The sequence below is a fragment of the Numenius arquata genome, chromosome 3 (genome assembly GCF_964106895.1).
Source record: "Numenius arquata chromosome 3, bNumArq3.hap1.1, whole genome shotgun sequence".
NCBI classification, from domain to species: domain Eukaryota; kingdom Metazoa; phylum Chordata; class Aves; order Charadriiformes; family Scolopacidae; genus Numenius; species Numenius arquata.
The window spans coordinates 68250397-68267460 of NC_133578.1; the positions used below are offsets into that span (position 1 = coordinate 68250397).

General features: G+C 37.9%; 1 protein-coding gene across 1 annotated transcript in view; it reads right to left on the bottom strand.

Annotated features, from left to right (window-relative positions):
- ADCY8 (adenylate cyclase 8) overlaps positions 1-17064 on the bottom strand; it is a 126706-nt gene that overhangs the window by 32428 nt on the left and 77214 nt on the right. The window contains 3 exon segments of the mRNA XM_074146034.1: positions 2612-2712; positions 9253-9450; positions 15584-15854. Coding sequence (XP_074002135.1) covers positions 2612-2712; positions 9253-9450; positions 15584-15854 — 570 coding nt within the window.

Sequence of the window (17064 nt, forward strand, 5' to 3'; positions counted from 1 at the left end):
GGGGTCAAGCTTCAAGATGTCAGACCTGAGGACACTAAACATGAGCTGTTATTTTGGACTGCCAAACTCTACATGTAAGACGCAGTGCTACTGAATTAAGGTGCTATAAAGAGAGCGTCTAGGGACCTAAGTTTGGGATTTCAATCCAAAATGCAACATAACCAGCGTAGGTGCCTGACAAACCATGGTCTTGTATTTGTTCATAATAAATATATAGACAACAAAAATTCTTCCACTGTAGCTGTTTGGTTGAACATTGATGTGTTTGTCTCTTGTCTAAGCCAGCTTGAGATAAAAACAAAACTGAAGTCTGCATACCTATGACCTCCTAGAGGATCAATCCAGAATCTGTGCTAAGATTTTATTGGCAGCATGCTGATAGGATCAAGTACAGCAGAAGACACAGCCAAGGTTAGAGGGGTAGGGACAAATAGCCATTCTCTTCTGTCCGTGACAGGCTGAGAGTTGGGGCTGTTCGGCCTGGAGAAGAGAAGGCTTGGGGGAGAACTTATAGAAGCCTTCCAATACCTAAAGGGGGCCTACAGGAGAGATGGGGAGGGATACTTTATCAGGGAGTAGAGCGATAGGATGAGGGGGAAGGGTTTTAAACTGAAAGAGGGTAAATTTAGACTAGATATCAGGAAGAAATTCTTTACTGTGAGGGTGTTGAGACACTGGAACAGGTTGCCCAGAGAAGGTGCAGATGCCCCATCTCTGGAAGCATTCAAGGCCAGGCTGGATGGGTCTTTGAGCAACTTGGTCTAGTGGGAGGTGTCCCTGTTCATGCCAGGGGGTTTGGAACTACATGTTCTTTAAGGTCCCTTCCAACACAAACCATTCTATGATTCTGTGAACTTCTCCCAGAACTGGGACTCCTGGGTTGGATCCCCTCTTCATTCAAGAAGAGATTCAAAACCAAATCCTTTTCTTTCTAGGGGTTCCATTACCGTTAAGGTCAAGTGAAGTTTGGTGCTTTTGCCTTCCCTCTTTCTCGGTACAGTCGCAAATCAAGAGTTGAGCCAGAAGGAAGACTTATGTAAAACAGAAGATGCAGATGTTTAAATGAACAACAGTTTGAAATCTATTTTTCTTCCCTCACAAGAATAACCCAGTGTAAAACTGACAGAAATAAGAGTAGTTGATCAGTCTACTCTAGTATGATCTATTGCCCGTGTGAGCATATAGAAAGTTCATTGCAGGAAATGAATCAAACTCCCAGGCCTCTCAGATGGAGAAGATGAATCACTGCAAGGTTGGCAATGTAACGTAATGGCTTCATAGAGTATAATTACAGCAGAAATATGGCATTAATTTATGTCACTTAGAGCAATTTCCCCAACTCAATATTTCAAAGAATAAAAACTATTGCAAAGATTTTTAAATTCAGTGATGTGCCTGCCCTGTCAGGGAAAAGTATGAATGGATCATATATTTATCCTGTGTGAGAGAGATATAAACTGAGATAAAATTCTGAAACTCCCGTACGCAGTAGATGCAATAATGGAAAGATGATTCCCTTTAACACACAGACTAAGGCAACCTATCCAGGAAACTCCCTGAAGATCCTTAGTAAGATATGTTTTATGATGATTTAAATAATGTTTTCTTTCACTGAATTCCCAGAAATCCCCAAAACATTCAGCTTAGAAAAATATTCAAATATTTAAGCAAATATAAAATGCCATCCTTGTTCAACAAAGGTCTGAAGCATGCATTGAAAACCACTTAAATGTGTTGTTAGGAAAGGGGAAAGTTACCACGAGGAGTGTGAATTACAGTTTGTTAGTTAGAGAATCATTTTCATCTGGGCAGTTCTTTTGTAGCATTTGCTCTGCCAGAGGCCAAATGGGAGCAGGGGCATGTTTTAGTGGCAGTCATATTCTGCTGGCTCTGTTATGATGTTAGAAAACTGATGTTAGTCCTTCCACACACTCTTGTGTTCTCATTATTAAGTAGTAGACAAAAATGCCAATTGGTGAGTTTGCGTGAAAATTGTGGACACAGAAGTCTCAGCTATGTCACATTTTTGTCACCTTAGCAGGTAGTTGCTGCTTGGTCAGCCCCAGATAAAAGCAGAAGTGAGAAAGATCTACCAGATCATCTCCTTGCTTTTTCTTAATGGCACAAGATTGCTTTCCCCAGCTGGGTAATACATATCGTCAGCAACAAAGCGCAACAGTACAATTTTCCTAGGTAGCATGTAAGAAACAAAACCAAAACAATCACTGATTCCCAAGGTGATTACCAGTCACTTCGCAAAGTGACACTGTTAAAAATCTGGATCACGTTTTACTGAAGCACTGGAAGCAGCAGCCCTTACCCTGTCAAACTTTTGTAACCCAAAATTTCCACTTATCTCAGTGGGGGTTCTGCTTAAAAACATAACAACCTAATGTCAGGAGATTCTGCTGTTTTTGTGAAAACATTTAGCTGCAGATAATGTGATACAAAAGTAGTTAATATTGGGAAAAAAAAAAGGGAAAAATATTTACAAACACTTTTGGGGAACAAGCAGATTTTACTGGTTCATTCCACATCGATCCTAGAAATGTTATCGCGCTGTTCCCCCCAGAACACCTTCAGATATAGAGAGACATATTTCTGTATTTACCTGGAAGAAGGAAGTAAGCTTTGGATAGCGGTGATAAATACAAGAACAATAAATGCGCACACCAAGTTTGATTTGAATACTTCATCCCGCATTTGAGAATACTAGAATAAAACAAACCAGAAGAGTAAATTAGATGTTAACCCATGCAGTAGTTTAATAAAGACTGATGCATATAGGAGACTTTGGGGAAAATACCAGGAAGAGCTAATAAATCGATAAAATTGAATTTGTTTTTAAAAATGAAACACAGCAAATAAATCATTAATAAGTTGGTAAAATACTTTATCCAAGAGAGCAAAACTCTGTAATTATTTGTTTTAAAAGCCCTCAGGTAGATACTAGGGGCTTGTGCTGCTGAGTAGAATACTGAATGCTTCATTGCTTAACCAGAGGAACCATGGGTTTCCTCACCTGAAGACAAACACTGAAGTCAGCTGTGATTCTCCATGCTTTCCAAATTGAAGCCATTCTGTTTTCTTTTTTTTTTTTTTTTTTTTTTAAGAAAAGTATGTAGTTTCAGACATTCTGTGATTATTTGGGATGTGGATCTTGATCTCTGTATCCTAACTTATCCAGAGACTGTACAGAAACTTGGTAATATGGGTATTCTCCAAGGAGAAAATTAAGGTATTATGTAAAAGACCATTTGAGGTGTATTATTATTATGATTTATTGCAAAAGTATTTTTCTCTGGCATATCAAACCACTGGTATTGCTAACGGTTTCCCCTTTTATGGGATTTTCAAGAAAAGGAGTAACAGATACGTTGGTGAATCATGGTGGATCAGTTAAAGTGGAAATGTTACCCAAGTCCTCAGCTGGTATTTATCATTGGTAATTCAGTTAAACTCCAATTGTTTACAGCAGATGAATATTGGTCCATAGCCATATTTTTGTAAATCTCTTTGTCCTATACTGTTGCCACTAAATTTTCTTCACCTAGTAAAAAATCCCACAGATTCTGGTCCTGATCATTTTTCCTCCTCTGAACAATAACTCCATTTTATTTAATCTCTTGCAACTTTGAAGGTGCTAAGAGTTACATGTGAAGAACAAAAGGAAATCAGAGAAAAAGAGATATCAGATATCAGAATCTTTCTCCAGCAATTTGGAAATAAGACGAACTGCAGATATAAATGCCTAGAGAGCATTATAATTGAAAAAAATTAAAACTGATTAAGAAACGTATCAGGAACATACATTGAGAAAGCCCAACCATGAACTGCATTTTATAGCTAATCTGCTCTTGAAGGAAGTTCCTATCTAGACTTAGACTGTATTCACTACATGTACCTTCAGTAGAGACTTCATCTCAGTTATAAGCATCTGGTCAAAGCAGTCTTAAGCTCCTGAATTGGGGAAAAGGCTTCTCTCTTCCCTGCTCCCGTTTGTTATGAGTAAGAGAGGAGGTTTATTTGTTGGTGTCCCTCATTTTGGCTCCTCCTCTGCTGTGATTATATCCTGTGTCTGCTGCTGGCAGAAGCAATATCGCTTTGACGTGATTTTCGGTGGTGCTCACAGGCAACTCCATTTTGCTGGTGGAAGCACAGAGGCACTGACCCTGATTTCACGTGCAGGAAAACAGAATTGCATCAGTCTGCTTAAATAATAGACCAGGGGTTTTGTTTTTGTTTTTTGGTTGGGTTTTGTTTGTTGGTTTTTTTTTTTTCAACACAAAAAGAACCAAAGGGAAAAGAATGGTAGGTATGTTCCTTAAAACGTAACATGAAATCCCATAACTGTTCCTTAGGGAAATTATAGAAAACTAATTGAATGAAACACAAACATGGAATTGCCTGCTGTGTCGAGCATTATGTCAAAAGGATGAATGCTGTGGTCTAATCAGTAACAATGTCGTGATGAGAAATTGTTAGCATCTCTAAGGCAGCACAAACACCAATGATAAATGCAGCACTTCTGTAGAAATCTCCCCCTTAATGACTTGGAGAAGTAACTGAAGGATAGACTAAGCCTCAAGGCACTTCCATAAGTATGGGGAGGCATGTAGCCAGCTACAGCCACGTAGAGTGGTAGGAAGAATCGTGATGTGACCTACTCTGCAATGAAAACCTTAGCTGCAACATTCCTCTGCCAAGTCATGCTGCTTGTTCACCATGTCTCCTCTCTTTTCCTAGGACTCTTTGAAAGGGGAGTACTGGCTTTACATGTTCACCTAGAGAAAGTGTTTGTGCACTGGGGAGGAAGGTTTTTCGTCTTATTCTCACTTCTACTCATTGACTCAGATAGGACCTTGTGGATAAAAAGGGAGACCATGGTTTTTTTTTCTTCAGAGAAATGGTGTTTGTGCCATTGGAAAAGCTTCTGCAGTACAGGGGAGGGACAGAAGATGTATCAGGAAGGCCAAGGAAGAAAAAGAGATGCATGAACTCCTGAGAAGACCAAAGAGTAGACACAGATCCAGTTTTTGACCAATGACAGAAAAGAAGATGCTGAACATGCCCAGAGTTTGCCAAGCGTTTCTTACAGGCCTTCTTGCCAGTGGATGTTTCCGGGTTGAAGGAAAGAGGTGAGGCTCATGTTTGCAAGGATACAGCATGCAAGAAGGGCAAAACTTGTTTCCTACCCATTTAATTTCTATTCATCTCACCCATCAGAAATTCTGAAACAGAAGCTCAGATATTTAATTCTAATATTTGATCGTAGAAAATCTGTACTGTGAAATTCAAAGCCCTTTTGGTATTTTCAGTGTGCTCACCTCACAGGAAATAAGTAGACACTTCACCTCTAAGCCCAGTCTGATTTATGATCCCAATACAAATATGCAGGAAGACTTAGAATATCTTTATACAAATCTTTACATTGGAACCTTTCCTTAACAAAAATCCTACCAGCATGTAAAATTTCCTGCCCTATTACAATGCTTTATCATGTATGAAAATACATGGTACTGATGTTTCCAAGTCACTGCTATTAAGGTGGAGCATCATAATGATATCTTTTAATTATTGGAAATCATCTAAAGCAGTATCAGATTTTTCTTATGAGCTATTATATATTTGGAAACCATTAGTGTATGCTACCATTAGAAGTACTCTCCTGTGTAATCTTTTGCTTGATCTGCCTACACCTTATTTGTGAAAATAACCTCTCGCAAAATTGAGAGTGAATGATCTCAAAATGAGATATCAAGTGCTAATGAGTGAAATACAGGTTAGCAATGACTAGTCCATTTGGGTAAGGAATCTATAAAATATACCAGGTGGGGATCCTGCTCAAATTCTCTGAAAGATGGAACATAACAGAATTCATGTGGAGATATACATACTGCCTCAGAGAGATAACACATTCATTAACGCAACCTTTACTGCTTGCTGTAGAATCTACATTTACTCTGTCATCAAGAAGGACATAGAGTAATGAGAAGAGAGGGGAGTGGAAAGATGTACCCATGGCTTCAACTGCTGTGATACACCAGTCATTTAAACCATTGTAAACCAGCTGTGTTAGCTCCCATCATAGTTTTGTGCATGCTTATTCCATAAAATTTTTCATTTTTATCTTTTTAAACCTTGCTAGCATAAATCTGATGTCTGCCATTGTTTTACAATGAAAAAAAAAAAGTGAAACAGCCTAGACTGTTTAAACAGAAGTCCAGCATGATATTTCAGACCTATTCAAGTCACCCCAAAAGATTTATGATCCCATGGCATAGAAGTCCTGTTACTAATGCAGGAGGAAGAAATATAGTTTATTTTTCACATGGTTACTCACTCCTCTGTGGTTTGAGGTACAGAGCATTAACACAATTCTTATTGAACAAGGTTAACATAACACTTCTTGATCGGCATTTCAGCTAGGGGTACTGGTTGTTCTGCCTACTGAATAACTGTAAAGTCTGGGGTGAGAAGTACTTACAGATAAAAGAAACAACTATTAGGCAGATGTCAGCGCTGCCTGAATGTGCGATGGCTAATTATGAGGGCACAAGCTTTTATACAGCAGAAACTACTTTAGTTGAGAGCTAGCTCTGAATTGAAGCTGCCCCTGGTCTGAACAGAAGGTGAGTGGCAGCAAATGAGAACAGCAGTGTGAGATGGGAGGTCCATAGACATACACTGTCTTCTTGCTCAGCAGCGCTGCAGGGAGCATCTCAAGATGCTGATGCAGAAGGTCATGTAAGCAGTTGCAAAATGTTAATGACTAGAAGGAAGCATAATTCTGGACTGAAAGGTTAGTGGTGGGGAGACCAGAGGGAAAAGGTTTCTGAAATAGCTTTATGAGAATCCAATTTAAATCTGGGTTTGTTTTATTTTGTTTCCTAAATGGGCAGGAAGAAGAGAGAAAGTGATAATAATATAAGATAATAAGGAGGAAACAGCTACTTTCTGTAGCAAAAAAGTTCACACACTACTTTTTTCATGACTGCGTGTAGACTATGGTTTAACACTAAGGCTACTGGGACAAACCTGTAGCTGCTGCACAGGCAAACAAGGAGGGAAAGGGACATTTCCCACATTGTCCCACAAGACATTGCCCCTGTCTATAATGAAGAAGATGCTGTGATTCACCTTTCCTTAATCCACATCATCCCTTTGCACCCTGGTGCATTCCCAATCCTTCTCTGTGCACACCTGTGGTGTCCCAGCACCCTGAACACAAGCAAGGAGGTTGCTGGCCAGCAACTACCCAACTGTTGGAGGTGGATGAACCAGAGCGAGTAAAACAGTGCTGATATTTTTTAAAACTTTATGCCTGTGTAATGCTAAAACCCAGCCTGATTTAGAGGATAGAAAGAAGATTTAGACTGCTTTACAGGAAAGATTTTGTGTTTCTATTGGCTGTGCTTACTGGTTGGGACTAGCACTTAAGGCAATATTGAATGAAAATGTTATTTCCTAAGCATTGCAGCACATGTTGGTGTTGCAAATGTCATACTGAGAAGAAAATGTATCAAAAATGCTCAAAATATTTGCTTTTAAATAGACTTTTTGTCATCCAGATGCAATTCAAGACATTATCGATATTTAAAATCTGGCCTATATAATATGATGGATTTTTTTTATGATGGGTTTTTTCCCCCTCTTGCTTAAACTGCTTTTAAATGAAAATCTACCCCTTCTGTAGAGATTTTCCATGTGGCTGCTAACTGTGAAGTCTAAAAAGACAAGAAAGTTTATATTCTGAAAGTTTATACAGGATCTGATTCTGGGCAGTGTTCCTTTACTCCAGCCCATGTTGAGGCCTCATTTTTATTAAATAGTAATGTAAGACTAGGTGAACCATTGAGTAGCTTGCTTATTCAGCAAGCTGTTTGTGACTTGGCTGTTTTCTCTTTTGCACAAAGAATTCTCATATATGATCCCCTATCTTCTAGGTTAAGCCCTATTTTGTCTAGACTTTTTTACCTTATCTTTTGCCCTTGTGCCTTGAAAAGATTAAAGATGACTCAAGACTTTTGGCCCTTTAAAAGGTAATTCACAGAATATCAGAAATCTTGGATTTCACTTCCGTTGCATCCCTATCAGCTTTGCATGATGACTGCACTGAAAGAAGTATCTTCGTATCTTCTGTTGCAACAGTAGTGGCAAAATCAGTTTTGGGCATTCTACCCTGTGTCTCAGTGTCATAAATATTCTCTTGGGGATATTGAATCTTTTCTTTTTTTTTTTTTTTTTTTTTAAATGAACCTTTCTTTTTCCCTCTGCAGAATTGTTTGTGAAATAAGGGCTTAAATATACTTCAAACAGAATTTTTCTTTTCCAGTGGTTTCTGTTAAGTTCTCACCACTAATACCACCTGAGGACTGGTCTCCCATAAGTCAAGTAAAAAAGTCCGTTTTCCAGTGGAGGTTAAAGTGATGATGGAGAAGTGGGCCTCCATGCTTGAAATTCCCCATTATTTTTCTTTCTTTTCAGTCTAAGACACATCCTATCACAGACCTGTGGTTGCTTCATTCTAATAGCATACAAGTCAAGTAAATCATTTGAGATCTGGCGCAATCCCACCCCATGTCATCAGTTTGCAAGGAAAATTCTCCCATTGCCTTATCTTTTGTAACTTATAACTTACATCTGCATGTAGACTGAAATAGAAATTAGTGAGATCATACTATTGTTGAGAAGCATTAGAGACGTGAACAATATTTACCTCTTAGAAGCAGATGTTAAAAAAAAGGATGTTTAAAACAAAGAGTTGACAAATTAGTTTTGACTTGAAATAAACATAGCAGCTGCCTAGAGAACATCAGATGAATACTATGACTAAAAGAAAGAAACATATCTATATAAAAATAGATATATGTTTTGAATAGGAGTGTCAGTTTATTAATAGGCTCAATCAGTGTTTGTGCCAAAGCAACCTGTCGTCTGGACAGAAAACTGCTGGTACTAGACAGCAAACGAAACCCGGCAAATGGCTGTTGTTTTCAGAAGCAGAGTTTGCTCATCGTAGGCATTTTCCAACAATGAAATGTAATTATTGCAGCATTATAACACCTGCATCATTACACTGTCTCGTATGACCTCCAGCTCAGCCCCAACTTCTGAAAATTGAAACAAAATGAAAAAGAAAAGCAAAACCAGAAAATAAACAGCACAAGCTAGAACCTACAGCTTCTCTACTTCAGTGGACATTTATTACAATTTGACTTGCGAATAATGCAGCTACCAAGACCCAGCTACCTTATGCTCCAGGCTGGAGTCTTTAAACATCAGTGAAAAAGGCTTGATATGCTCTCTTCTCAATTTATCGCCACTCCGTAAGTCGATGGTGTGCTCTATTCGCTTGTTAATTTCCTCAGGCCCAGACTGGACATGCAAAGCTTGTGCAAGATGGTTTGGAAGCAGATTTATTGAATTTCTTGTTAGGGCAGCCAGAGTCTAGGGGAAAGCACATGCAAACAGAATAAACCTGCTGGTCCCCTTGGGTTAAAAATGCAATGTTTTAGATCATGTTGCATTGCAAACCATTACAGCATTCCATGCAATTCATTCAATGAAATCTATAAAAGTGTAAAATAATAAGTCTGTTCCACTAAACACATACAGTACATTAAGGGAAGTACTTTAATGCCCTCTTTTATACAGATCTAGGTGGTTTGCTGCTGCAGTGAATGCTATTTCCCTTTCCAGATTCTGCTAATTAATTATTAGAGCATGCATGAGGGGAGTACACACCAAAATCACAGCAGGATACCCGACTCAATGGTGTGTTTTAACAACTAAGAACGGAAGCTACAGAAAAAAGAAGTCACAAAACAGGAGTAATGATATTTTTCTGGATCTTAATGTTACTGGATGTGTGTAGTTAAGGAACAGATCAGTTAGGCAGGAGTGAAGAAGGTGACATTTCTAATTACTTCAGCATGGGTTTTCGAATAATATGTTCTTCTTCACTACTGGTATATTCCAGCCAGTCTAGATTACAGTTAAGCTATATGATTTAATTTAACTGTAATTCATATTATTATTTTAAGTATTATCTCAAATGCATTATTCCTTTGGTATTTCATTGACTAATAAAAAAAAAGAAAATACTTCTGCACAGCTTCACAAAGGAAAGCTAGTGGAGGTAGTATGAAGGGTGCTTCACCTTCAGGAAAGAGGTAGAGTTTGCTTTCATAAAAAGAATAACTAAGTCCAGTTTCATGGTATCATTTCATGACACAAACCACAGTGAAGCAACGCTTTCCCACTTGAATGGGAAAATAAACTCTACCACCTGTGATATTCCCAAAAGTTAACAAATGTTAATGAATGGAAAGGATATAAACCTTCATACATCACAGCATAAGACATTTCAGAATTATTATGGACAGGAAATACACTTCTGCTTCAGAAAAGTTATCCTATAGGTCCTTACTGGAAAGATCTCCTGCTGTATCTCCTACTGGGCATTGCAGGGAACAGGAGTTTGGGGTGGATTTATCACCAAGTTTCTCTGGAAAGCCAATTCTTTTGGATCATGAAATTATGTACAGCAAATCACACAGAATTACAGAATCACAGAATCTTCATGGTTGGAAGGGACCTTTGAGAAATGGTACAGGGAGGTTTCCCTTGTTCGTTTTCAAAATATAGTCAATGTAATTTAAACACAGAATGGGTCTCAGGTCAACCCCCAAGAGATAACTTTCTTTACAATCCTAAAATAAAATCCAAGGACTCTGTGGTCACAGACAAGATCTTGTTTTCTCATATTCCATCTTTTGATGAGCACCTTAAGAGCCCAATATTTAGGCAGAAAAATATACTAGGACTGAAATCTTCTGTCTATTGAAGTGAAAAACAATATTCCTGTTTGCTTTAGTAGAAAAAGGACTTCAACGGAGGAGGTTTGACAAACCACTCTACCCAAACCTCCCCATCTTCGCTCCAAAAAATCAATATCATCAACATTTGGAGAAAAAAAAGTATCAAGGAAACTTTTCTCATTTTAAAATTTCAGATATGCCTGAATCTATATCTTAGCCTTGGAGTTAAGGTGGAAATTGTAAGGTTAGAGCCAAATGCCAGGAAAACAAGCCATTGAGTCAACTGAATAAATACTGTATTACTAACACTACAGCACTACTTCAGTTTAGGTGTTGTTATCTCTTTTAAACTGAGCTATGCAGAAAAGTTATCACCAATTTGTGGTCTCTAAGGTCACACAAGTGGGTCTGAAGTCAATGTTAAAGGAAGAGATCACATCAGATGCTGTTGTGTGCTTTAAGTCCTCAGAATTATTTCCTATTGCTATGTCTCTGCTGGAAGTGAGGGTGGAGAAGGTCCCTAATGTTTTTGTTGGCATTGTGTTTTACTTACATGAGGAGAGTGATCTCAATTCATCCTAGTAAGTGACTAGGATGTTTTAAATTTGATTGATATGAAGAACTGTCTTCTTGCTGAACGTATGAAGTGGTTTACAATTTGTGGTAGATGAACATGACATATCACCGCTATGGCAATGATACCCATAGTATCGGTGCAAAAATGGACTCTGAAGTTGCGTTTATTTTCAGAGGATAACAAGGAAATTCATATTGGAGTTTAGTGGAGTTTTCTCTACCTCACACCCATGCAGGTACCTAAGAAAATGGGTTTCCTGCAATTAGTAATAACAATAAAGAAAAATATAATGCAAATTATTGTCCCGAGAATATGTTCTAACCACCTTTTGTCTCTGTACCCCCCTCTTTGCTCTGCGTCTTTTAAGTTTGTGTTATGCCAACGTAAAGAAATATTGATTCTCCCTATTACCTCTCCTACACTTTCATGTACAGCTGTTTGGAAGACACAGTTGTGAATCCTACAAGGGACTTTTGAACTTTCCTGGTGCTGACAGTAACCATTCATCATACAGGAACACATACAAGGTTCTGTTAGGAAAAAAGCCCAGCCAAACTTGCATCTGGGACTAAAAACAAACGAATAATAAAACTGCAACTTCAGAGATATTATATAGAGATTTAAAAAAGTAGCTGGGATTAGATTTTACTTCCTTCCCACAACGTTTTCATGCAACAAGTCCAAGCATCCTGACCTCAAAAAGAAAGGAAATTTTTAATGTAGAAAACTCTAGGAAGGCTTCAAATTATTTTTTTCATACTGCGAACACCAGGTCTTGAACAGAAATAGGGAAACACAAGGTCACATGTTTAAAGAGACAGGATACAGGTAGGTTTTGATTCAAGAGGAAGACACCTAAATGAAGCTGTCTAGGTGCTTGGCGTCTAAGCCTCTGTTACTGGCAATTTACACTCTGAGTACTTCCAGTTGCCCTATCAGATGCAGCTATGGTCAGTCTAGAGGCCCTAGGGAGTCCTGGAAAACAGTCTGGAGCTAGGAGATATGGCACAGCACCTACAGGAACTTTGCTGGCCGGTGGTGGAGACTAGCTGGAGTGTGCTAGGGTACCTCAAACTGCAATAGACAGCCGCAGTTAAGAAGCCAAATCAAGCATGTTTCAGCATAGATGTTGAGCACTATTTGGGACATCAGAGCCTCTTACCTGCCTTCTGACTGATAGCCCAGATGATCATGGGTCTTTAATAGGCCACTTGTCATATGGATGTCTCAGTCACCCTAGAGAACCACATACAGCACTAGACCTTTATGTTTAGGAGCTGAGCTGTGTAGGAGATCAACACCTGTGACAGTTGGTAGGCATAAAAATACAGGTGCCTTGGTTTTGAACTGAATTCCGTCCTGTTGTTTATACTTGTCTGTCATCTTGACAGTCTTTCTTTAAGTCTAATTTTTGTGATAACTGGTGAGACTAATCACAGCCAACACTAATACGTGCTTATACAAGACACAGACATTTTAATTTGCTTTTTTCCTAATTCACATCATTACAGACCCATCAACTGTCTCCAGCACCACACACAGTGACCGTATTATGCTTTCAGCTACTTCTTCTGGAAGATCGAGAGAAATCTAACTTCATCAACTATTAATTTATTTGAGAGGAGGAGACCTTAGAATCATAGGATCATAGAATCATAGAATACTTTGGGTTGGAAGAGACCTTTAAAGGTCATCTAGTCCAACATCCTCTGCTACGAGCAGGGACATCTTCAACTCAGAGCCCTGTCCTGACCTTAAATATTTCCAGGGATGGGACATCTACCACCTCTCTAATCAAATGGGCCTTCACTCTCTTACCATAAATAACTTCTGTCCAACTTTCTGTGCTCTAGAAAAGAAGCCCAGGCACCTGTTTCAATAACAGAAAACTCCATCCATATTGGGCATGGTCTGAATTTCAGAGCAGACACTTGCGTCCTTACCACCAGAGCTAAGACACATGGTGCTAACTGTGCTGTAGACACACACAGCTTTTGGTAATGTCTGTGACTGTGTACATAAAGAGTGGTTATTCTGTTCCTTACTCATATCAACACAACTTCAATTCACTGTCTTAGGCTGCTCATAGAAAATGAAGTTGACGTAAAGCACATGGATTGTGATTAATTTGAGTTTGGTAAGAAAACTCACCAGAGACTTTTCCATTTCATATTCTTCCTAACATAACTACAGCTAAAAGTAAGACACATCATCAGGGTTGCTTAAATTTTTTGATAACATATTGGTTAAAGAAAACATTTAAAAGATATTGGCAAATATTCAAACATATGGAGTGATTAATTGTTGGGTTACTGCTACTTGGATTCTCAGCATTTGCTGCTGCCATTGACCTTTAGGTGACATAATTAATGTTATTAAATGCTTATTCTGTCTGAGGCTGACACACCTCTGGGAAAAGCTACTATGTCCTAATATAATTTAAATCTATCATCTGAATTTTGAGCTGAAATGCATCACTTATGAGCAGTAATGACTATTGTCTCAACTTTAAAATTGTAAATTACATAATAATTGAATCACACATAGAATAACAGATTTTTAAAATCTTGCCTCCACCAAAAAGCTTATTGTGAATCTGTGTAATACAAAATTATAGTTATTTCCAGCAGAACAACAAGTTCTTAAAAAAACAGTGAGAAACTATTCTAAAAACGGATTGTTTGTTGTCATAAGACAAAAATTTGCTTTAAAACAACTGTTTAGTTATACCTATTTCAACAATTTTCATGGACTTTTTACTAGTTTATTCCATGGAAGTTGTTCGTTAACAGAATAAAAATACTAGTCCTTTATTTTATTCCTCCTATTTGTTAGTACCAAGGTCAGGTTTAGCTGAGAAAATGATCAATGAAATGAAATGATAGCCTCCTCTGCATAAATTTTTTGGACTACAGAAATTGGAATGTCTTAAAGGGAAAGAAGAAGAAACAGAGAGAGATCAGAAGATATTTACAGCAGCGTGCACTCATACCTCTATTCCTAATGAAATGAGAGTATAGGGACAGGTCAACAAACTACAGTGAATACTAAAAGGCAGCATACATGCAGATACACAGATGTACAGAACATATATAAAACAGGTGTTTTATATAACAGCAAATTATGCCATGCTCCAGTTCAGTTTGAAGAGACGAAGAGACCACCATGGGCTGACTGACTGTGAAGGCTTATAACTTCTGAGCAGATTTGTAGGAAGCAGAAGACAGTTGACAAAGCAAGACCTCCACACAATAACGCTTGAAGTTCAACAGACAGTGGAGACAAGTAGGACTAAGGATGTGCAGCAGAAGAAAGGATATATCATGTCATTACAGATCCCTCAGAAAAATGGAAGAAAACTGCAGCTGACCTTGTTTCATACTCATCAATCTTTCAAATGAGGTGGAGAGAGTGGTATCTGAGGGCATTTTAACCTTTTCATCTCTAACTCCTCTAAGCAAGCAGACTTTACAAGCGATTTTTATGACTCCACAAGAATTGCTGGTTCCCAGGGTGCTAGCAATTAGCCAAGCAATGCTTTTGAAAAAGATCAGATCAGGCACAGTTTTTATTATCTCGTATTTCTATTGAGCTACATATGACCTAAGTCTAACTTACCTGCTACTGAACATAAATTATGTGTTAAAAATCTAAGATTTTAATGGTTTTTATCAAAAATAAAAGAGAAAAAAAAAAGTTAAGAATGAACAAACAGTTTTCACAGGTATTTTTTTAAGGTAGATCTTTTTTCCTTCCCTTATATATCACAAGCTACACTATGCTTTTTCCTCTGGTAAAATGTCCATTCACTCATGCCTTTACTTTGATGGCAGTGCAGTGAAGCTGTGCAATGAGATATACACTCTGACTAGAATGTCCCAGATAGTTTAGTAACAATAGCTTTACTTTTAATTTACTTCTTTATGGACTAGTTCAATTAAAACTAAGCTGTGTAGCATTTAATTTCAGTTGGATAAACCCTAAAACCTCTGGTCCCCTGGCATTTCCCCAGTCTGGATACATGATTTATTTCTGCCCTGAAACAATTTATTTAATCCTCTGTTGTTACAGTATGTGTTAGAATAAAGGTTAAAGATGAATTTGTCTCCTCTGAGGCTTCCATTATTGAAATGCACTCAAGCATGCGTTCATACTTGGTGACAGTAAAGGAAGTTTGACTTACGTTCTGTTTTCCCACTATGTTATCAAATGGAAGTTCAGGGCTCCAGGATCCTTCGGTAAATGTTGCTCCACTGTTTCTCCTGTCGGAGGAGCTGACAGCCTCTTTCACAATATCTTCAGGCAAAGTCAACAGACTCTCCTCAGGTTGTTTAATTAAATAAGTCTCAATGTTATGTTTCCTCAAGAATTCATTACGCTCTTTGCCATGCCCTTCTTCAACTTTATAATCCCCGTTCAGGCAGTCCAGAGTGGCTTTGGAGATGTGAATTCTCCTGCATAAGTGAAATAAGTAGTAGCAAATACTGATTGTACTCGAGTATACATAGGTAAGAAGGAGTTTATGAACTCTGCATCATTTTTTAAATGATGGGTAAATAGAAGGTTTTCTGTTGTATATGAAGATTTCTATAAAGAAAACAAAATAGTGTATACAGCAAATATGAGCTTAATTTGGGAACAAATACTGTCAAGTCATGTTCACATCAGTAGGATCTCATGAATGCACAAAGTCCTCTCACAGGAAAAACACTTTGAACTTCACACCTGATACTTTTTCCCACAGTAATAGTTTAATGGGAAACCTTCCTGAGTGAAATACTATTCAGAGTGAATGAAAATTGCCACTTCAGGTAAATATGATGAGAAGAAAATATATGGTATGCATTAGAGCAGTTTGTGTGAAAGCTCTTTAATTTCCTTCAGTTTCCTGATATCGTTTAGACAGTTGAAATTAATGGTCTGATTGCATCTGAAGAGAATTAGGGAAATAGGGAAACCATATAAAGACAGGTGGGGTAATAATTTCTGGTAAGACTAAGTGATGAGTTCAAAATCTTCTGCAAAAGAAAAGTTGAATCTAAAAAATGACATACAAAAAGCTCAAATTTTGCAAAAGCATCTTTACAAGTCTTACAACCGAAACTGGAGCTGCTTGGTATTTGGACTTAACCATAATTATGGCTGCTTGGGAAGGACAGAAAGAAGTTCTACTTAAAAAAATAAAAAAAAAAAAAAAAAAAAAGAGAGAGAGAAAATAGAAGAAGTAGGTTTTTTATCTATTTTTAAGAATTCTTCAACTACCTACATGAAGGGTAAATTGCAGACACCTCTAAAACACATCCACAGGGTTAGCCATGCTATACTTTATCATGCAGCATCATAAATGCAATAAGAGGAGATGTTCATTAGGCACTTAGCTAACTCAAGCAAATAAATGTAGTGACTCCATTAAGGTACTTTAAAAGCAGCTCATTTTTCAAATTTGGATGCATGACACTTTGCAAGTTGGGCTTGCAGACAGATTCCTAAAAATCAGTCAGCTAAAATTCTTGATAATTTATTAATGACACATATTGAAGCGTTTTTCTTAGGCACCATGAATTGCCTTATCACTAATGAAGGAAATGGTCCCAGCACAGCCCTTGGGAACTTTATTCGGGAAATTAAAGGGTGTCACTACAGAGTTCAATTGCATAAAATATT